The 22,325-nt window shown below is 37.3% G+C and overlaps 1 protein-coding gene across 1 annotated transcript in view; it reads left to right on the top strand.

Moving 5' to 3' along the window:
* The window catches only part of SYNE2 (spectrin repeat containing nuclear envelope protein 2), a 493,787-nt gene that overhangs the window by 99,338 nt on the left and 372,124 nt on the right, over positions 1–22,325 (top strand). The window contains exons 3-8 of the mRNA XM_069091728.1: positions 15,745–15,806; positions 16,663–16,758; positions 16,856–16,933; positions 17,033–17,125; positions 19,418–19,599; positions 20,715–20,911. Of these exons, the coding sequence (XP_068947829.1) occupies positions 15,745–15,806; positions 16,663–16,758; positions 16,856–16,933; positions 17,033–17,125; positions 19,418–19,599; positions 20,715–20,911 (708 nt within the window). The remainder of the gene's footprint in view (positions 1–15,744; positions 15,807–16,662; positions 16,759–16,855; positions 16,934–17,032; positions 17,126–19,417; positions 19,600–20,714; positions 20,912–22,325) is intronic.

The following is a 22,325-nucleotide window of genomic DNA, read 5'->3' as shown; positions in this document are numbered from 1 at the left end:
TGTAGCTGCAAGCCTCAGTTTCCTCCTCTGTAAAACTGAGTTGGATTAGATTACCTGTAAGGCGCCTTCTAGCTCTAAATCTAGTGATTTAGTGATTCTATGGAATGCCTAAAGCGGAGAGTATAATTCAGAAGAAGTGATTACTTATGATTATGGGGTGAATAGGGAAGGTTTTATTAATGATTGTAGTAATTGAACTGGTCTTTGAAGGATGAGTAGAGTTTGGATAGGTCCAAAGAAGGGTATTCTAATGTATGGAATGGTATGAACAAACATTCAGAATTAACTCATGTGATAGAGAATAGTTTACAATGATTGGAGTATATGGGAAGTAGAAGTATGGTGGAGGAATGAGAAAGGTTATTGCAAGTTAGATTAAGGAGGGCCTTGAATACAAGGTTAAAGAATGTTTACCTTAGTGGGCAGTAAGGAGTTCTTTAAAAAAATTATTTAATATTTTAGTTTTTCAACCATTACATGTAAAAAAATTTTAACATTCGTTAAAAAAATTTTTTGGGGGGTGGCCAGGTGGTGCAGTAAGAGCACTGGCCCCGGTGTTGGGAGACCTGGGATCGGTTCCGGCTTCAGATACTTGGCACCCACACAAAATAACTGGCTGTGTAACCTTGAGCAAGTTATTTAACCCCAATTGCTTTAAAAAATGTTTTTTTCCAAATTTTCTCCCTTCTTCCCTCCCCTCCCTCTTCATTGAGAATGCAAGCAATTTGATATAGGTTATGCATGTGCAGTCATTCAAAACATTTTAATATTAATCATGTTGTGAAAGAAAACGTAGAATAAGAAAAGCAAGAAAGTTTAAAAAAAGTATGCTTTGATTTGCCCTCAGACGCCATCAGTTCTTTCTCAGCAGTTGGATAGCATTTTTCATCATAAATACTTCAGAATTGTCTTGGATCATTGTATTGCTGAGGATAGCTAAGTCATTGACAGCTACTGTGTATATTCTTCTTCTGGATGCACACTTCACTTTGCATCAGTTCATGTAAGTTTTTCCAGGTTTTTCTGAGAGCATCCTGTTCATAACTTCTTATAGCACAATAGTATTCCATTACAATCATTACCACAATTTGTTCATCCATTCCCCAAATGATGGGCATCCCCTCAATTTCTAATTCTTTGCTACCAGTAAAAGAGGCACTTTAAATATTTTTGTACGTAGAGGTCCCTTTTCTTTTTGTTTTTTTATCTCTTTGGGATGTAGACCTAATAGTGGCTTTGCTTGATCAAAGGATTATACATGGTTTTATAGCCATTTGGGCATAGTTCCAGATTGCTCTCATTCTCAGTATACAACTCCACCAACAGTGCATTAGTGTCCTAATTTTCCCACATCCCCTCCAACATTTGTCATTTTCCTTTTCTGTCATATAAGCCAGTTTGATAGGTGTGGGCTGGTAGCCCAGAGTTGTTTTGAGTTGCATTTCTCTGATGAATAGTGATTTAGAGCATTTTTTTATATGACTATAGATAGCTTTGATTTCTTCCTCTGAAAAAGCAGTAAGGAGTTTTATTATTTTTTAAATTTATTTATTTACTTTTACTTTATAACAGTCAGTTCCACAATTCCTTGAGTTTCAAATTTTTTCCCTTTCCCTCTCCTCCTCTCTCCCCCCCCCCATGGCTTCATGCAATCAAATATAGATTCTACAAATACCTTCACGTTAATTATTAGTCAAGTTGTAAAGAAGAGTTGTAATCAATGGAGTGAACAATGGGAAAGAAGGGACAAAACAAAACACAAAAGAGAGAGAGCAAGTAGTTTGCTTCATCTGCATTCACTCTGTAGTTCTTCCTCTGGATGTGAATATCCCTTTCCATCAGGAGTCTTTTGTAGCTGTCTTCTAACCTTGCTGAGAGGAGCCCAGTCTATCAAAGTTAATGGTCACAGATACGATGTGTTTATAATTGTGTACAAAGTTCTCCTGGTTCTGCTCTCCTCACTCAGCATCAGTTTATATAAATCTCTCCAGGTTATTATTTTTGCTCCTTCTTTCGTAGTATTCATATTCCATTACATTCATATACCACAACTTGTTTAGTTATTCCCCAATTGATGGGCATCCCTCTGATTTCCAATTCTTTGTCACCAGAAAAAGAGCTGCCATAAATAATTTTGCACATATGGGTCCTCCTCCCACTTGTATGATTTCTTTGGGATATAGCTCTAGAAGTAGTATTGCTGGGTCAAAGGGTATGAACATGACTATAGCCTTTTGGACACAGTTCCAGATTGCTCTGTAGAATGGTTGGATCAGTTCATAACTCCACCAACAATGCTTTAGTGTTCCAATTTTTCCACATCCTCTCCAGTATTCATCATTTTCCTTTTTTGTCACCTTAGCCAATCTGACTGTTGAGACGTGGTGCCTTAGAGTTGTTTTGATTTGCAATTCTCTAGTCAATAGTGATTTAGAGCATTTTTTTCATATGTTTATAGATACCTTTAATTTCTTCCTCTGAAAGGAATTTTAAGAAGATTAGGTTATGGGAGAAGAAGAAAGGGAGAGATAGAGGATTCAGAGAAAGATTAGGAAGTTGGAGGTGAGACTAGGTAGGGCTTTTGCAGCATACCAAGAATTAGTATAGGGTAGCAGGACTGGAAAAGAGGGAATAAAAATCCACAGTTAAGGGAATGAAAGCCTATCTGTAATATTTAAAATATAATAACCAACAGCCTTCATAATGCCCTGTTGTGAAAATGTTTTGCCCTAAAGTTAAATGGAAACTTAAGAGTTCTTTTGAGCAAAGCAACTATTCTGTCCTGGAACAACACTGCTGGTATTGTTTTTAGAGTCAAAACAAAGATATTAGCTTCTCTGCTGCTGGACCTTGTTGGCACCTTTCAGCAAAGTAGCATTTTGTTGCTTTCTGGAGGCCACACCCCAAACCCAAATTGCTTTCATTTAAATACCTTTCAAGCTATGTGTTTGAGTTGCTAACTCTCTAAAGGAAGCTTGAATCACAAAGAACTCAAGGATTAAATGTGTTTTTATGGTAATAATGCTTAGTTAGATAAAACTCCCTTAATTCCATGCATCCTTCCTCAAAATTAATGTTCACATATTTTTCTTGAATGAAAATCTAGAAGACATAGGACTGATAAAACTCCCACAAAGTAAGATTTTAGAACTTTCTATTTCTCTTCCCTACATAATATTAAAAATCAAGATAGCAAGGGAAATGACTTGTTTCCCTGGTGGCATATAGAAATGCATAACCCAGATAGGGTCCTTTTATATTTTATTTTCTCTTTTGATTTCCTCACTTTCTGCTTATTAGAATAGTTATGCTTTTCAATGCTAGGAATAGATAATATAAGAAATCTACCAAGTAGTGTTACTCTTAGGAATTTTCTGTGGTGAATATTTTGATTATCCCATTTAGGGTGTAGTCTATAAATGTTTGAGGATTTGAGCATTTAAAGAGCTGTGAACAGTAGCTAATAAGATAATCAGCATTTTAAAGAGCAGATGTGTGACCTTGGGCAAGTCACTTAACCTCTGTATTTCTCAGTTTCCTCATCTGTAAAATGAGGGAGTTGGACTAGATAGTCTTTTAAGTCCCTTCTGGCTCTACTTCTGCAATCCTTGCATTCAGTGGCAAGAGATGAAGCCAGGTCTTTCTGACTCAAATCTGGTATTCTGCTCACTCTACCTTGCTGCCTCTCATTTAATGTTTTAAAGGGTTAGCATTAACATTTTCTAACTGAACACTCAATCACACCTTATCAGACACATAGTATCATACACTGTATATTCAGAAGGGACCTCAGAGGAGATCTAGTCCAACTTTCTCATTTAAAATATGTGGAAACTGGGGCAGCTAGTTGTCAAGAGGACCTGAGTTCAAATCCAGCCTCAGACACTTAACACAAAAACTAGCATGTGACCTTGGGCAAGTCATTTAACCCCAACTGCCCTACCTTCCCCCTTCCAAAAAGCAAAAAAAAAAAAAACAAAAAACGTGGAAACTGAGTCCTAGAGAGCGATTTTATTTTGTCCCCAGTCACATTGATAGTGACTAGCAGAGCTGGGCTTCAAACTCAGCTTTTCTAGCTCTAATTACAATGATGTTTCTTCCACATCAGACTGATTTTTTTTAACACTCCCCCACCCCCGACCAGTTAATAATATTGTAGGTACTGCAACTATCAAATTATAAATAAGTTTTAGTTTATCGGTGATTGAGCCAGACTCGGCTTTCTTTAATGACTTGATTTAGCCCAGTTCTCTCTGTTCATTATTAGACTTTTTGTGGCTAGCATCAGACATTTAGTGAAAGAATACCTTGAAAGAGGATTATCTGTTAGAGGGAAGTAGTGTAAAATCAGTTCTAAGGTCATTTCCAACTATAACTTTCTGTGACTACATGATTCCATAGCTGACTTCCACGCATAGACCTTGAACATGAGAATCACTCTAAGGCAAGAGCTCCTAATTTTTTTGTGTGTGGTGGGCCCCTTTGGCAGTCTGGTGAAAGGAAACCAATTGCATAAAAATACAGCTTATCAAGTTATTAAAACAAATTCTTGGACCCAAAGTTAAGAATCTATAGTTCCAATGTAATATTCACAGTTCCCATGATGACCTGCATAGTGCTCCATCACAAAATATAACAGACTCTCCACATTTAAGATAGAAGCAAAACATTTATTCAAACACCAGAAAACCAAATCCCAAAACCAGAAAGCTGATTCCATCATAGTAGCAAAGAAGTTAATAAGTCACAATAGCACAGAAAGCCACAACATTCTTTAGCCTTCCCACAAACAACACAAGATCAATATTTACTCACAAGCCTGACTGATTACCCGGGACACGTGCTTTCCTCCCAACTGTCTAGTCTAGCACTGACTCCTTGCTTCCTGTGGCTCTGCTCCACCCTTCAGCAAACTCCTCCCACCACAGGCTCTATGTGACTACATTCAGCCTATTAGGGGGCAAAGTATATTTTCAAAGCAGAGGCTCCATGTGATTATCTTCATCCTGTTGGGGGCGGAGTATAATTTCAAAGCAGGGAAGATCTTCAAATTCCCATAGGCTTATTAAAGGGCAGGGAAGATCTTCAAATTCCCATTACCATTATAGAACCCTGCTGCAAGTTAGCAAGTCAACTTTTTGCTGTATGTTATATGCTTCAGTTTTCTGATTTGTTGGCTCTGATAACCCTCAAAGTCATTTAACACAGAGTTATTTGTTTTCTGTCATTCTCTTCCCCCTTTTTCTCTCCCCCTGCCCCCCAAGTGTTGTTTGTGACTGCTAGGCTTAGTAATATTATTAATAAGATTCCACCCATCCGTTTTAAAATTCTATTTATTCAAAGTTGAATGAAGTTCACTTTGAATATATATTGCACTATCTTAGGGACAAGGAAGAAGTTATTTTAACTTTTCAGTTTTATCACTGTAATTCTTTAATATTTCAAGGAATTCTGATTGCTTTGATATGGGTCATTCCTTCATTGATACAGGTCAAAATCTCACTAAGCCATTGTGAATAATTTAATGAGTTTCTGTGACCAAACAAAAGTATCACCTGGTAAATAACCATTTGTTGATGAATATACATGTACTTGCCTTGCCTAGTCCTTGAATGACAGACATACGTTTCATTTCCTGTCTGTACTTGGAGTCTTTCCACTTGGGTAGGACCTGCTAGAGCCTGTGCTCTCCTGGCATTGCTTTTGAGTACCCCATGTTATTGCCATAGGGAAGACTTTAGAGAATGGTTTTGATATAGGGTAGTACACCAAATTATTATGTTGAAGCAGGGTAATAATACATTTTTCCTACTTTTAACCATAGCCCTAGTCAATGTAATTCCATTATATGACTTCATCCTGAAAACAAGCAATAAAAAGAAAAACGCTTTCTCTCCATTGTATGTTTCAGTACTTGCACTGAGATATAGAAAAAGACTGTCAAAGATTCCTGAACATAAATCTAATAGTCTTAATTATGGAACCATATTGTCATGCTGTATAATTATATGCATTCTCTTAATGGACTTAATTATGAATTTGATAATAAAAAGGTGATATTCTTTGTGAAACCTGAAATTGTATATAGCTTGATTGTTACAATGCATGCCTAGCCTGATCTAGTAACGTTACTTAAAGAAAGGGAGCTAATAAGAAAAAAACAAAAGAATTAAGCTAGTTTAAATTAAATTTAATAATATGCATTGAATCAATCATTTTTAAAAATAATATTTTACACTTGTGCTTTTTTTTTTAAACTTTTCACTTCCAAATTCTATCTCTTCCTCTCCTTCCCCCTCCCTGAGATGGTAAGCAATCTATAATGCAGTCATGTAAAACATTTCCATATTAGTCATTTTGTACAATAAGACTCAAACAAAAGAAAAAGAATGAAAAGAAGAAAAAGAAAGGGAAAATAGCATGCATCGGTCTGTATTCAGGTAATGTCAGTTTTTTCTCTTGAGGCTGATAGCATGTTACATCATGAGTCTTTTGGGATTGTCTTGGATATTTGTATTGCTGAGATTAGCTGTCACTCACAGTTGATCATTGTATAATATTGCTAGTACTGTGTACAATGTTCTCCTGGTTCTGCTCACTTCACTTTGCATTAGTTCATGTAAGTCTTTCCAGGTTTTTTCTGAAATCATACTGCTTATTATTATTATTATTATTATTTTTGCCTTTTGGAAGGCAATTGGGGTTAAGTAACTTGCCAAAGGTTACACGGCCAGTATTTTTGTGTGGGTGTTAAGTGTCTCAGGCCGGAACCGAACTTGGGGCCTCCTGACTCCAGGGCCGGTGCTTTACTCACTGCGCCACCTAGCCTCCCCTGCTTATTATTTCTTATAGCACAATAATATTCCATCACAATCATATACCACAGTTTGTTCAGCCATCCTTTAATTGATGGGCATCTCCCTTGATTTCTAATTCTTAGCCACCACAGAAAGAGCTACTATAAATATTTTTGTACAAATAGGTCCTTCCGCCCTCCTCCATTTATAATATCTTTGGGATACAGAGCAAGCAGTAGTATTGCTGGGTGAAAGGGTATGCATGATTTTATAGCCCTTTGGGCATAGTTCCAAATTGCTCTACTGAATGGTTGAATCAGTTCACAACGCCACCAACAGAGCATTAGTGTCCCAGCTTTCATATATCCCTTCCAACATTTATCATTTTCTTTTTTTGTCATGTTAGCTAATCTTAAAGGTGTGAGCTGTTTCCTCAGAATTCTTAAAGTTTCCAAATCAATCATTTATTAAGTACTGACTGTATTTTAGCCACTATTTTAGCTGAACATTAGAGATACAAAGACGAAAGGAAATTAGCATCCTGACCTCAAGGAGCTAACATTCTATTAGGGAAGACAAAGGGGTATGTGAGTGTTTGGACTCACACACACACACATATGTATATACATATATACGTATGCAAAATGAATTATATTCCGTTCAGGTTACTTTGAGAGAGAGTAAATTAATAGCTGGAGATGTCAAGAAAACCTTCATGTAGAAAGTAGCACTTGAGTTGAGTCTTGAAGAAAACCAAAACTTCCAAGAGGTGGAAATGAGGAGGAAGTTCATTTCAGGCATGGGGGACTACTAGTACATAGATGAAGAGATGAGAGGTGAATGTCATATGTGCATGTAGACGCAGTCCTAATGCCATTACTGTTCTAGTTCAGGTTTGATATTGAGACAAAAATGAGTCACTCTCAAGTCACTGAACAGTTAACAAAAGGAGGTTTTCTTTGAGTTCACACAGCAAGGATACACAATCGGGATACAGTGGCACTTAGTTTTTCTGGATGAGGTTCACTTTCCATGTGTAATCTTGTCTGGTCAGCAAGGCAGGGGATGTTGAGTCAGGTGATCTTCAGAAATCCAGGTCAGAGCAACTCCAATTCCATGTGGGTAGGACTTCTTAATGCCCAAAGGTGACCAGGAAGCTGCCAAAGGTATCAGGGGCCAATAAGTCCAGGATAACTTTTGGGGGAAACCAATTTCTCTTTTATTGGGGGAGGAGGGACAAGGGAATCCTCCTTCTATCACAGTGCAGGACAAGTAAACCCATATGGCTGGGTAGCAAAGTGCATGGAGAGGAATAGCATATAAGAAGACTGGAAAGGTAGTGATAATAATAACAACAGCAACAACAACAATGATGATAGGTAACATTTATATGGGGCACTGAGGTGGCACAGTGTCAGGCCTGAAGTCAGGAAGATTCACCTCTCGAATTTAAATCTGATCTCAGACACTTCCTAGCTATGTGACCCTGGGTAAGTCACTTAACCTTTTTTGCATCATCTGTAAAATGAACTGGAGAAGGAAATGGCAAGATCATTCCAGTTTCTTTGCCAAGAAAAATCCAAATGAGGTTGCAAAGAATCAGATATGACTGAAAAACACTAACAAAACTGCGGTAGTGGCACTGTGCATAGAGAGGAAAGGGTGTATGGGAGAGGTGTCATGGAAATAGAAAAGTAAGATTTGGCAACTGACAACTTAGGTGGGGTGAATAAGAGTAAGTTAGCTAGGATAACACCAGAGATAACACCTTTCTGAATGGAAGCATGAAGGTGCACTTGACTTTAATGGGAAAGCAGAAGAGGGATGGGTTTGGGGGAGAGCATGTTGAGTTTGAGATACATACAGGGTATCCAATTCAGAATGCCTAGTAGGTAGTTCATAGAACAGGACTGGAGCTCACTTTCCTCTGAGTACATTCCTCTATTACCTGCTCTGTCTTCCCATAATCCCTTGCTGCCCCTTCTCGCAAGGGGTCTGGTTCCACAAAGTGCTCTTAAACTACACCTTCTGAAGCCATTACTAGAATGCTTCTGCTAGAATCTTGTTTTCTGATACATCTGGAACAAGAGGTGTACTTGATTCCTTCAACCAATTTTAGTATATTTATTTATTGGATTTAATCCAATGGTTTCCAACTCGGTTTATACCAGTGATTGAGTGACTGGCTGATTCCATAGAAACATCTAGTAATTTTCAAAGCCAGTTTACATATCTGATTGACTGATTTTGTAATTCTATCCAAGTGATAGTCTTACCTGATAAAGGTATTAGAGTTGGTTACATTAATTGGGGTTGGGGACTATGAGATACCCCTCTTTCATTAATGATTTTTGCATTTTTTCATATAGCTGTTTACAGCTTGTGCTTAATTTTGACTTTAACTGCCTGTTCTTATCCTTTGACATTTATTAATTGGGGAATGATTGTTGTTTTTATATATTTGTATTAGTTTCTGATATATTTTGGATATTGAGCCATTATTAGAAAAAAATATGATGCAAAGATTTTTTTCCTCAGTTAGTCCCCTTCACCCTGCACTTTACAAAGAGAATGATGAAAGAGGAGTAATATGATTATCAGTAGAGTGGTTTTTAATAGTAATGGAATTTAAAAATTCCCCTGTACTGGCTTGTTTTTTGGGTTGATTGTGTTAAAACCCAGAGCTTGTGAATCCCACTTGTGGGATGGACTTGTTGACATGAAAAGAGAGGGCTGAACTGAGAGGAGCTGGTGACGTGAATTTAGAGAGGCACAAACAGATGGAGAGGCAGAAGAATTTTTTTGGAAGCAGCATCATGGAGTTAGAGAGAGAGACGGAGAGGATTGCTGAGGGCCAGTTCGAATTGCCCAGGACTTTTGAGAGCTGCCACCCAGAGCTGCCAAGGACTGAGGAGACATGGCTGTTTTGCTAGTACTTTGTCTGTCTGTTGTGATGTTGTTTTGCCAGATTCATCCACTGGTGAAAGACAGTCCTGTTGTTGCAAGGTCCTGGAACCTTGCTGTTGGTTCAGAGCTCCTGAGACTGTTCTGCAGACAGAGAATGAATTCTGTCCACTGGTGAAGGACAGTGCTGTTGTTGCACAGGTACTGGAACCTTGCTGTTGGTTCAGAAGCCCTGAAGAAGGGCTTTCTTTTTCAAGGAAATTCTTGTTGTATGTTTACAGAAATCCTGGAAGAAGGTTTTGCTAATGTTTTCAGGGGTCCTAGGACTGTTCTGCAGACAGAGAATAAATTAATGAAGACACTGGCAATGTGTCTTGTGGCCTTGCTAAGCTTTGTCTCCCCAAGAACAAAGATTGCTGAGAAATTGCCTTGGGTCAAGATGAAGAAAAGACCTCTCTTTGGGTATTAAATGCTGTGCTTAAGCTTGTTGTAACTCTGGGGTAGATGGCCTATTCAGTTGTAATCCAACATGGGAAACTTTTGACTTTTTTGTGCTCTGTGATTGACCAAATGAATGTACTTTACTTATGATTGGAAACTAATCTCCATTTGAGGAGAGGGGTTTTGTGGTTGACTAGATGAATGTACTGCTTAGGGGTGGAGTAGTATTTAGAAGAGGGACTTTGTGATTGATTAAATGAATGTAATGTCCAGGGCTGGAGTAGTACTTGATTGAATTACACTTGGTGAATGCTGTATTTTGAATTATGCTATATTTTGATTTTCTCTGTTCTTAATTTGTCACTGAATAAAATGTAGAGCAGCTATGCTGGTATTTTGAACCTTGGGAAGTTGCCTTTGCTTGGCCTTACATGGTTTCTATATGAGGCAATTATACTTTGATTCCATTGACCCTCCTCTTTTCCCCTTCATCAGACCCCATCAATGATTCCTATCAATTCTTTCTTTCTTTCCTTTTAATTTCCCCTTTAGAATTCACCATCTGAAGGTGATGTTTGTTTTACTTATAACTGTTCCCTACCTAGTATTATCCTTCCTCTTAAAAAATGAATTTATTTATTTTTAGTTTTTAACATTCATTTCCACAAGATTTTGACTTCCAGATTTCTCCCCATCTCTCCCCTCCCTCCCCACCCCAAGATGGCATGCATTCTGATTACCCCATCCCCCAGTCTGCCCTCCTCTCTGTTACCCTCCCCTCTATCCCCTTTCCCCTTATTTTCCTTTAGGGCAAGATAGATTTCTATACCCCATTGTCTGTGTATCTTATTTCCCAGTTGCATGTAAAAACAATTTTTAAAATTTTATTTTAAAACTTTGAGTTCCAAATTCTCTCCCTTCTTCCATCCCCACCCACCCTCATTGAGAAAGCACACAATTCAGTATAGGCTATACTTGTATGGTTATGCAAAACACTTCCATAATAGTCATGTTATGAATGACTAACTATATTTTCCTCCATCCTATCCCTCCCCCCACTTATTCTATTTTCTCCTTTGACCCTGTCCTTTTTCAAAAGTGTTTGCTTGTGACTACCCCCTTCCCCAATCTGCCCTCCCTTCTATCATTACCCCTACCCCCCCCCCACCTTATCCTCCTTACTTTTTAGGGTAAGATACCCAACTGAGTGTGTATGTTATTCCCTCCTTAAGCCAAATCTGAGGAGAGTAAGGTTCACTCATTGCCTCTCATTGCCTCCCTCTTCCCCTCTATTGTGAAACCTTTTCCTTGCCTCTTTTATTTGAGATAATTTACCTCTTACTTTCACATCCTCCCAATATATTCCTCTCTCACCCCTTAATTTTATTTTTTTTAGAATCATCCCTTCAATATTCATCTCATGCTGTGCCCTTTATCTCTCTGTCTGTCTGTCTGTCTATATGTTGGTCTTTCTATGTTTTCTCCAACTACCCTAATACTGAGAAAAGTTTCATGAGTTAAGAATATCATCTTTCCACGTAGGAATGTAAACAGTTCAACCTTAATAAGTCCCTTATGATTTCTCTTTCTTCTTTACCTTTTCATGTTTCTCTTGATTCTTGTATTTGAAAGTCAAATTTTTTGTTCAACTCTGGTCTTTTCATCAAGAATGCTTGAAAGTTCCCTATTTCACTGAATATCCATTTTCCCCCTGAAATGTTCTACTTAGTTTTGCTGCGTAGATGATTCTTGGTTTTAATCCTAGCTCCTCTAACCTCTGGAATATCATATTCCAAGCCCTTTGATACCTTAATGTAGAAGTTACCAGATCTTGTGTTATCCTGATTGTAGTTCTACAATACTTGAATTGTTTCTTTTTGGCTGCTTGCAATATTTTCTCCTTGACCTGGGAACTTTGGAATTTGGCTGCAATATTCCTAGGAGTTTTCCTTTTGAGATCTCTTTCAAGAGGTGATTGATGAATTCTTTCAATTTCTATTTTACCTTCTTGTTCTAGAATATCAGGGAAATTTTCCTTGATAATTTCTCGGAAGATGATGTCTAGGCTCTTTTTCTGATCATGGCTTTCAGGTAGTCCAATAATCTTAAAATTATCTCTCCTGGATCTATTTTCCAGGTCAGTTGTCTTTCCAATGAGATATTTCACATTGTCTTCTATTTTTTTTTATTCCTTTGGTTCTGTTTTATACTTTCTTGATTTCTCATAAAGTCATTAGCTTCCATTTGCTCCATTCTAATTTTGAAGGAATTATTTTCTTCAGTGAGCTTTTGGACCTCCTTTTCCAAATGGCCAATTATTCTTTTTAAGGCATCCTTCTTCTTATTGGCTTTTTGGACAGCTTTTGCTATTTGGGTTAGTCTATTTTTTTAAAGTGTTATTTTCTTCAGTATTTTTTTTTTTTGGCTCTTCTTTAGCAAACTGTTGGCTTGTTTTTCATGATTTTCTTACATCACTTTCATTTCTCTTCCCAATTTTTCCTCCACTTCTCTTACTTGATTTTCAAAATCCTTTTTAAATTCTTCCATGGCCTGTGACCAATTCATATTTTTCTTGGAGGCTTTTGATGTAGAAGCTTTGACTTTGTTGTCTTCTTCTGGTTGTATGTTTTTATCTTCTTTGTCACCAAATTAAGATTCTGTCATCTGAATTTTTTTTTATGCTGTTTACTCATCTTCCTAGCCAAATATTTGACTTTCTAACTCTCTGTCAAGGAAGAACTCTGCTTCTAGTGCGGGTGTGGCCGGGGCTGGATACTGTCCCAGATTTTAGACATTTTGTATCAGCCACTTGATCCCCTACCATCTGTGGCCCCAGAGCTCCAGAAGCAGCAGCAGTGGCTGCTGCTGCTGCTGCTGTGACTACCGCTGCCACCTCCACTGCCCCAGGGCTGGGGATGAACCACATTCCAATTTCACGCAGGTCCCACAGAGTTTTCCCACTGATCTTCTATGCTGTCTTTGGCATTTGTGGGTTGAGAAGTCTTAAAACTGCCACAGCTGCCAATGATTCAATTCCCTGGGGCTTGCTCCCACACTATTTGCCTGCCTGGATCACGCTGTACCGTGCTCCTCTCCCAGCCTGGTGTGATAGACCCTTCCTGTCGGTCTTCTGCATTGTCTTGGACTGGAGATTTGTTTCACTCTGTCATTTTGTGGGTTCTGTAATCTAGAATTTGCTTAGAATCAATTTTACAGATATTTGGAGGTGTTTGGGAGAGAGCTCAAGAAAGTCCCTGCTTTTACTCTGCCTTCTTGGCTTTGCCTCCTATTATCCTTGTTCTTAACACTACCTTTTGCTATAATTGACTGTTATCTTGTTGAGTTTGATGTATTTTTAAGTGTGTGTGTGTGTGTGTATTCAATCACCCTTTGTGTATTTCAGATAAGACTGAAGTTGATTTGATTCCTTTTCACCTCACTTCTTTTCTGTTTGTCTATTATCTGCACATATCTGATTTTGAGAAATAAGTTCTACCCTTTTCTTCCTCATTTCAGTAGTAGAGTATTCTTCTTATCTTTCACCTCCCCTCTGACTCTAACCCTCTTTATCCTCTTAAAAATATCAAAACAGTGGGCAGCTAGGTGGTGCAGTGCAGTGAATAGAGCACTGGCCCTGGAGTCAAGAGGACTTGAGTTCAAGTCAGGCCTCAGACACAATACTTATTGCTGTGTGACCTTGGGCAAGTCACTTAACCCCAATTGCCCTGCCTTCCCCCCTCCAAAAAGATAAAAAAAAAAGATCATAACAGAACCAACATACTTTTAGGCACGCTATTTTTCTTATTTTGAAGAGACACATGTTTCTTCTCCTCCTGTTAGAATGTTGGTGTCGTTGTCTGAATCTTTCCAATTTTTCAGAAAACTATCTTTCTACATTTTTCTTGACTCTTGTGTTTATATTTCAAAATTTCTACTTAGCCCTGGTTTTTATTCAAGAATACTTGAAAGTCCTGATTCAATTCCATTAAAAGTTCATTCCTCCCTCTCCCCTTGCACCCATAGGCTTATATACTCAGCTTTTCAGAGTAAGTTATTCTTGCTTGTAAACCTATATCTCTTGCCTTTTAGAATATTGTATTTCAAGATTTTTCTCTTTGCAGTGGTTGCTGCCAAGTCTTATGTGCTTGGTATGATTCCTTGGTACTTGAATGCTGTCTTGCTACTTTGGCAGTATGTTTTTTTTTTTTTTGGACCTAGAATCTCTAGATTTTGACTATGGCATTCCTGGGGCTCTTCCTTTTAGGGTTTTGTATAAGAAATGAATAGTGGGTTCTTTTCATTTTCACTTTTCTTTCTGGTAATAATAGATCTTCATAATTTTCATTTATTAATCAAGTATGATAATTCTTAATTATTTCTCTTTTCTAGATGAATTTTTTTCCTTACATTTTCTTTTATTTTTTTCAGTCTTTTGGTTTTGTCTTATAGAGCCATTGCTTTCTCTTTGATCTATTCTAATTTTCACAGACTCTATTTCTTGCATAGGGTTTATGACTTCCTCTTCTAAGGTTTTTGTTCTTTTTCTATACCCACATGAGATGGTTGCCTCTACCTGGTCTTGGCCTAGGTCATCTGGGTTCCAGTACTTGCATCTACTTTCTGGGTGGTCTCCATGTTAAGAGCGATGGTAGATTTTAGATATCCCTGGATCTTTGAGATTTACAGCCCTGAATCTTTAGGGTCCTTTATGGTATCAGAGGAGAAAAATCATATGGACTTAGGGACCTTTGTGGCTTGCCATTCCAAGACCGGTCACTGCCATTTCTGGAATGATTGTTGTCATTCTGGTACTGGTCATTGCCACTGCCAGTCATTTCCAAGGCCCAAGTTGTGGATTTCTGATCACCTTAGAACTTTATGGTGTGAATACTCAGTTACAGAGCCTTGTGGACTCCTTGTGGATCTGGACTGCCTCTGGACTCCATCAGTGTTGGCTGTTTGGAGCGTACTCTTGTGTTGCCCATGGTCTTTTGATAGTCCTTTTGTTCAATTCTTGGGTGGATGAAATCTCTTCCTATAGTTTCTCAGTGAATTTCTTGATCCTAAGTGGGTATGACATTGCTTTTAGCTTTTTCTTGAATGTGTGTGTGTGTGTGTGTGTGTGTGTGTGTGTGTGTGTGTGTGAGCTCGCCTGTCAGCTTCCATTCAGATAGCCATCTTATCTGGACAAGATTAGATTTTTGTTTGAAATTGAAAAGGGGTTTGATAAAAAAAAAATATTTTGTCCTGCCTCAGTTAATTAAATTCTATTCATAGAATCATGTTCCCTGTGAGAAACTGTACAGATTAAATTTTTAAAAAATTTAAATGGCAACTATTTCAGTAATCTTTATTAATATCTTTAGAAAAACCATTATTATCATCAAACCTTGGTTTTCTTAAATAGTTGGTTTTTCTGAAAATCAACCACTAAATTTATGGAGTACTTTTTTTTGTCACTTTTAGAATCAGGCAAAAAATGCAGTGGTGGCATGACTTTGAAGCTTTGGGATAGTTAAAAAGTGTTTAGCTTGGCTTTGTGGAGAGTTTAATAAATTCTAATTCATTTTTTAACCATTGCTTTCTTTGTTTTATTCCATAGCTGAACAAGAACACACACAGAAGAAAACCTTTACCTGTTGGATAAATTCACAGTTGGCAAAGGTGAGCAATAAAAGACAAAATAAATAAGAAACTGAATCTTAAGGTGGTTCTTTTTTTTGGTTTTGTTATCATCTTTAGTGTTTGCAGTGAACAAGATTTGTAAATACTGACTTGATGACCGGTTGTGGCATGCCTTTGTTTGACAAAAGGTGCTGAAGTGACCATGACAGAGATCTTTCATCAACTTTCCTGCTTTTCTTTCCTAGCACAAGAAGAAAGTTATTCATGATCAAATTGGGGATAAAGGGGTGGAAAGGAGAGAAGACAGAGGAGGTGTAGAACTTACCCTACCGTTTGTTAAAGAATAAAGGAAAAATATTCTGGATTTCAGTTTTTAACAAGGTGAAAAAAAATCACCTTTTAAGGCATTATCCTGGGTATTTGGCTCTGATAGATAGTGACATTAAAAATATTTAAAGCTGTAATTTTTTTCTCCTGATCTCATTATGTTAGATAAACAGAAATGTAATAGTCAAATGGAATGTAGATTTTCTACATGTCTCTTTCTCCCTGTGTACCTATCTTCTATTATTATTCTAATTCTAAAAGAAGTCTGAAAGCACCACAAAGCATTCTCTCCCCATGAATATATGAATAAATATGATTCTGTGGGTCTTTATTGGCACTTAAAAATGTGTATTTTGCATCAAAGTCAGTGCAGAATCTATTCTTGAAAGGAGTTTCTTTACTAGAAATTTGCTGTGAGATGAATTCAGTTGGTTAAATCTGTTGACTTAAAACTTTGTTTTCTATTAAAAATAAGTAGAAAATTATTCTGATTTTCTGATATTCTGAAAAATGTTAATTTTTGAACTGAAAAATTTAAGTAACCATTTTCCATACCTATTTTTTTCAGCATATCCCTCCCTCAGTCATAACAGATCTCTTCGCAGATATTAAAAAAGGACATGTTCTCCTGGATCTGTTGGAAGTACTTTCAGGCCAACAGTTGGTAAGGTTTTAGATAGTAATTGAAAATTTTTTGTTAATAAATTTTTTCTAAAAAAAAACTTTCTTATTTGTGAATGACATTTCCTTGAAACTGACAGGCTCGGGAGAAAGGATCTAACACGTTTCAGTGCAGAAGCAACATAGAACATGCCTTGACATTTCTGAAGAAACGATCAGTAAGAATAAACTTAAAACTTAAAATAAAAATTAATGATAGGAATAGAATCATGCTGTGAAATATTTTCTTTGTTTAACCTGTGTTCTTCTTTTCCCAGATCAAGCTCATAAATATTCATGTAACTGATATTGTAGAAGGAAATCCATCTATTATTCTTGGTCTAATTTGGACAATTATATTACATTTTCATGTAAGTACTTTGGTTGTGTGCAATAATAATCTCCTTTCAATAATAACTTTTATGAAATGCAGTAAAAAGAATATGAATCCACGTTAATCGAACTCCTGAAAATCTACTATACTCTTGAAGTTCTGGTACTTAAGAAAAGGTGTAATAGATATTTTATAGTTATTGTTATTGATAATAATAATAGCAATAATTTTGTTCGTTGTTCAGTCCTTTCAGTTGTATCTGACTCTTCATGACCCCATTTAAGGTTTTTTTTTTTTTTGGCAAAGATACTGAAGGGGTTTACCATTTCCTTCTTCAACTCATTTTAGAGATGAGGAAACTGAGGCAAACAGGATTAAATGAATTCCCCAGGATCACACAGCTAGGAAGTGCCTGAGGTCAGATCTGAACTCAGGAAGATGAGTCTTCCTGATTCCGGGGCTTGCACTCTACTGTGCCACCTAACCACCCCATGACGATAATAGTTCTCACTTATATAAACATTTGGCTTATATCAACTCAATGATGTCAGTGGCAAAAAAAAGAAATATATGTATACATGCTTATTTTGACTAAATTGGTTAAGCAGTCATTTAACTAAGTAGTCACTTAATGTAGTATCACAAAATGGCAGTCTAGTCAAACCTAGGATTTATAGTTTTCCAATCTGGTGATCTTTCCACCACATGTATAGTTTTTACTTTTAAAATTGCTTTCAAGACAAAGGCTAAGCTAACATGGCATCTTATTTTTTCCATAATATATGCTTCAGATTATCTAACAGTAAGCTACTGAACATCGAGGACTGGAATCCTGAAACCCAAACTCTTAGTAAATTGCTAGCGACTTTGTTTATGTTTAGTAAATACTTGCTGACTCATTACTTTTTAGAGTAATTTTTTAGACTGACTCATCAGTCTTTTTAGAGAAGCAACTATGTTGTATATATGTATGGAAAGAGTATTGGATGAACTTTGATCTGGGCTTGAATACTCACTTGGATACTTAATAACTGTGTGACCACAAGTTAGTCAGTTCATCTTTAGTTTATATCCTTGGTTTCCTCATCAGTAAAATGAAGATAATGGTACTTGTACTGAGAGGTAGTGGTTAGAATGGTAGCTTCGGAATCAGGAAGAAATGGGTTTGAGACCTGCTTCTCACTGTAGCTGTGCTATGTTAGACAAATCACTTCTCTCTTCAATGCCACAGGTGACAATGTAGACTGTGAGTTACAGAAAAGTTGGCAACATGCATTAGTAGAGAGATTTTTCCACTCTGGGAACTCCTTTCACTGATGAAATCACAAATCTATACCAAAAAATACTTGATCTGCCTGTCACTTAGAGTTGTTATAAAATTTTAAGACACTACATAGGGACAGCTAGGTGACACAGTGAATAGAGCACCGGTCCTGGAGTCAGGAGGACATGAGTTCAAATCCGATTTCAGACACTTGCCACACTTACTAGCTGTGTGACCTTGAGCAAGTCACTTAATCCCAATCGTCTTGCCTTCCCCCCTCCAAAAATAAAAAAAGAAACAATAAAAAACCACTATGTAAATATAAACCATTATTGTACATTTATGTCATGTTGGACACAAAGGTCCCATCTGGGACATTTTAAGGTTAGATCAGGTCTTCTTATCTTGGGTCTATAAACTAAACCCCCATGGGGATGGAATTGTGTATAGATTTCAGGAGGTGCATGAATGTGTATAGGAAAAATTTTATCTTTATTTCAGTATAACTGGCTTCTTTTTAAATTCTTTGCATTTTATCTTATACATTTAAAAATGTTATTCTGAAAAGGCGTTCATGCACTTAACCAGCCTGCTGAAGGGTCCATGACATGAAACATGGTCAAGTAGTCCTTGTGCTAGAAGTTGATGCTTATTCTGTGATGTCTAAATGGATTTGCTAGTCTTCATTCCTCTGCAACTATCTCCTCCACTTCCTCAGCAATGACTGTAACGTGGATGAGATTTTATCCAATTGACTATTCTAGATTAGAGTTAATAAACCAAGTCTGCTCTGGGAAATCAAACAGATAAACAGAGCCATCTAGCCCTCACTTGAGGGTTTTGTAATAAATAAATAAATAAAGTTTGTAATACTTTCTTTCATTGTTTGGCTCACTCCTGAGATAAGAGCAGATTTTATAATACTTATAATTATATAATATTCTTCACATTCTCCCAGTTTACAATTTTCAGTGCCTTTATTTATTTAATAAAAATATATTAAGCTCTTACTAGGTGAAGGTACAGTGGTTAATTGCTATTAACTTTGAATTCTCCTTTCCTTAGATTGAAGAACTGGCTTGGATTCTTTCTTGTAATTACAATCAACCCTCATTGGATTGTGTGAGTGTTGTAGACTTAACTCAGACTTCAGGACCTCAACCTAAGAAATGCTCTAAAGCACAGGCTAGATGGAAGATGTCTGCCAAGAAGGCCCTTCTTTTATGGGTCCAGGAACAATGTGCCATGTAAGTTATTTTCTATGATCTGATACAATTACTGTGGCTCCTGGTACGAACTCAACATGTGTGAAGGTGACTGAGAGCAACCCTCATGGAGGCTGATTTTTCTGTCTTATGAGAATGGGCTAGGTTTCCCTTTTATCACCATGCTGCCCTTCTTCTGGATCTGTGCTTAGGGAGCCTGGTTTCCTTCTTGATGGGTGAAAGGTTGATAACATTCATGAATGTCATAACAAAATCATTCATATTCAAGAGAAATAGCAGGAATAATATTTATGAAAGTGGGTGATTCAATTGAACCATTTATGAAGCTTTATAATACAAGCCAGCATTCCCATTGTTTTTTAACTTCAATTAGGTAGCAGTCTTTACACTTTGTCCTTTGTGAATTAGGCCCAGAATTAAACAGGAAGAGGCTGGTTCTTCCCCCAGAAGGCAAGGAGCTTGTTGACTTGATTGGTCTAAGGGCTAAGACTCAAGCCATATTTCCTAGATTCCTGGGGCTTTCTGCTGGCCTCAATCCAGTTTGACCATGGCTTTCTAGTCACCTAAGGGCATCAAATAAGCCCGCCCATGTAGAGTTGGGATCCTTCACTCTTGGGCCTTTCTCCAAGGCCCCGGCCAGTCACCACACTCCCTTCAACTAACCGAGCTGTTTGTGTATAGTGACAGCATATCTTTGGTGTGCTGTCTTCTCCATGTTAAAGCTAATTAAAACCTCCTTTACTTGATTATTGAGTCACCTACAAATGTTGCCTTTAGTTTAAATATTCTACTTAAACTACCTGAGTCTGTCCCATCCTACAGCAGAGTTTTTGTGTAAGCTCCTTGAGAGCAGGGACTATCTTTTGACTATTTTTGCATCCCCAGCCCTTAACAAAGTACCTGGTACATAGTAGACACTTAACTAAATATTGATTGATCGATGATTGATCCTGGGCCTCGCCAAACCTCACAACTGGATCACCAAAGAAACAGGCCAAATGGAGGCTTTCTCCTAGAGTAATTTATATTGTTCCTATGAATAGCAACATAATTCTTCATTTTATTTGCTATGGGTTAGAGTGGAAAAGGTTCTGATAAAGTTTTGTAAAAATTCTTTTCTTTTCTACTTGTAATAGGCATGGATCTGTGAATGTTACAGATTTTAAATCAAGCTGGAGAGATGGAATGGCATTTTTAGCTGTCATTCATGCTTTGAAACCAGATCTAATTGATATGAACAGTGTAAAGAGTAGATCCAGCAGAGAAAATCTAAAAGAGGCATTCAGGATTGCAGAACATGAACTAAACATCCCCAGACTGTTGGATCCAGAAGGTAAATGATCTCTCTCCTCTTTTTCACTCTGTAACCCCTTTTTTTTTTGAGGTGAAACATTCTGTGAAATCCTTACTCATGGTGCAGGTATTCCATCCACCTATGTGGGTCATGACCCTTCCACGTCTTGGTTGATAATCACGAATATCATAGTAAAATAATACATATTCAAGAGAAATAGCAATAATAATATTTATGAAAGTGGGTGATTGACTTGAACCATTTATTGATCTTTTTAATACAAGCCAGCATTCCCATGGGCTTTTAAACTTCAATAATTTTATGATTTTCCAACCAAAGTTCTGCTGTAATGCCTCATCATGGCATGGAAGGGGCCCCGGTTTCTTGAAGCAGAGGACAAAGAGCAGTTATTCACGGTTTAATCCCCAACTTTTGGGAAGTCTCTACAGCTGTACACCAGAGATTTGTGCTATTTAAGAAGGTGTAGATGATAGGCATATTGGATTTGCAACTGACTCCAGATTGGGATGAATGGGTCAAGATCCTAAAAGGTCCCGATAGTCTCGAGCAGAAATATCGAACACATAACCCATAGGCTATATGAAACCCACAACATTCCTGAGTAGTGATCTGAACCAAATTAAAATGTAATTTGGAAATATTTTTCAAAACAATTAAAAATACAATAAAACACAGATATTAACATGTTTTCTAAGTCAGCATGTGGCCTACAGGAATACTTATGTATGCCTTAGTGGCCCTTATTTTTTGAGTCAGATATCACTGCTCTAGGGCATTGGCTTGAATCTAGTAAGGTGGAATTCAGTAGTGATAGATGTAGTCTTACACTTGGATACAAAAAAATAGCTTCATAAGTATAGATTGGGCATGCACAGTGTTTTGTTCCATGATCAGTGCTGATCAGGTCATTCCAGTGAGTCAGGCTGAAGACCGCAATGAAACACTATTGAAACACAAAATAAATAAAAAATTATTTTTGTAACAAATGACTAAAAAAATGTAATTAATAAAAACAGATACTGTTCCCCTTCAATTTTGAATTCTCTGGGGCATCTATGTGATTTGGAAAGCAATTCCACAGGGCAATTAGAATCTGCCAAACTCAGGGATGTAAACTCCCCATAGGTAGGGCTTTTTGTTTTGTTTTTTTGGAAGCAAGGCAGTTGGGGTTAAGTGACTTGCCCAAGGTTGCACATCTAGTAAGAGTCAAGTGTCTGAGGCCAGATTTGAATTCATGCCCTCCTGACTCCAGGGCTGGTGATCTATTCATTGTGCCACCTAGCTGCCCCAAGGTAGGGCTTTTTGTAGTCTTATCACTCTGGACCAACCAAATCCCAAGGACAGCCTCCTTGCCTTATGAATGGAACCATTCCAACCTATATAAAAATAAATGTTGTTTCCACAAAATATGGTTAGACAATAGTTGTTCTGA

The sequence above is a fragment of the Petaurus breviceps genome, unplaced genomic scaffold, assembly GCF_028583685.1.
Source record: "Petaurus breviceps papuanus isolate PSGF00001 unplaced genomic scaffold, PetGlider_PUasm1.0 189, whole genome shotgun sequence".
In the NCBI taxonomy this organism is placed as follows: domain Eukaryota; kingdom Metazoa; phylum Chordata; class Mammalia; order Diprotodontia; family Petauridae; genus Petaurus; species Petaurus breviceps.
The sequence above is the reverse complement of the archived record's forward strand: the minus strand, read 5'-3'. Positions and strand labels throughout refer to the sequence as shown.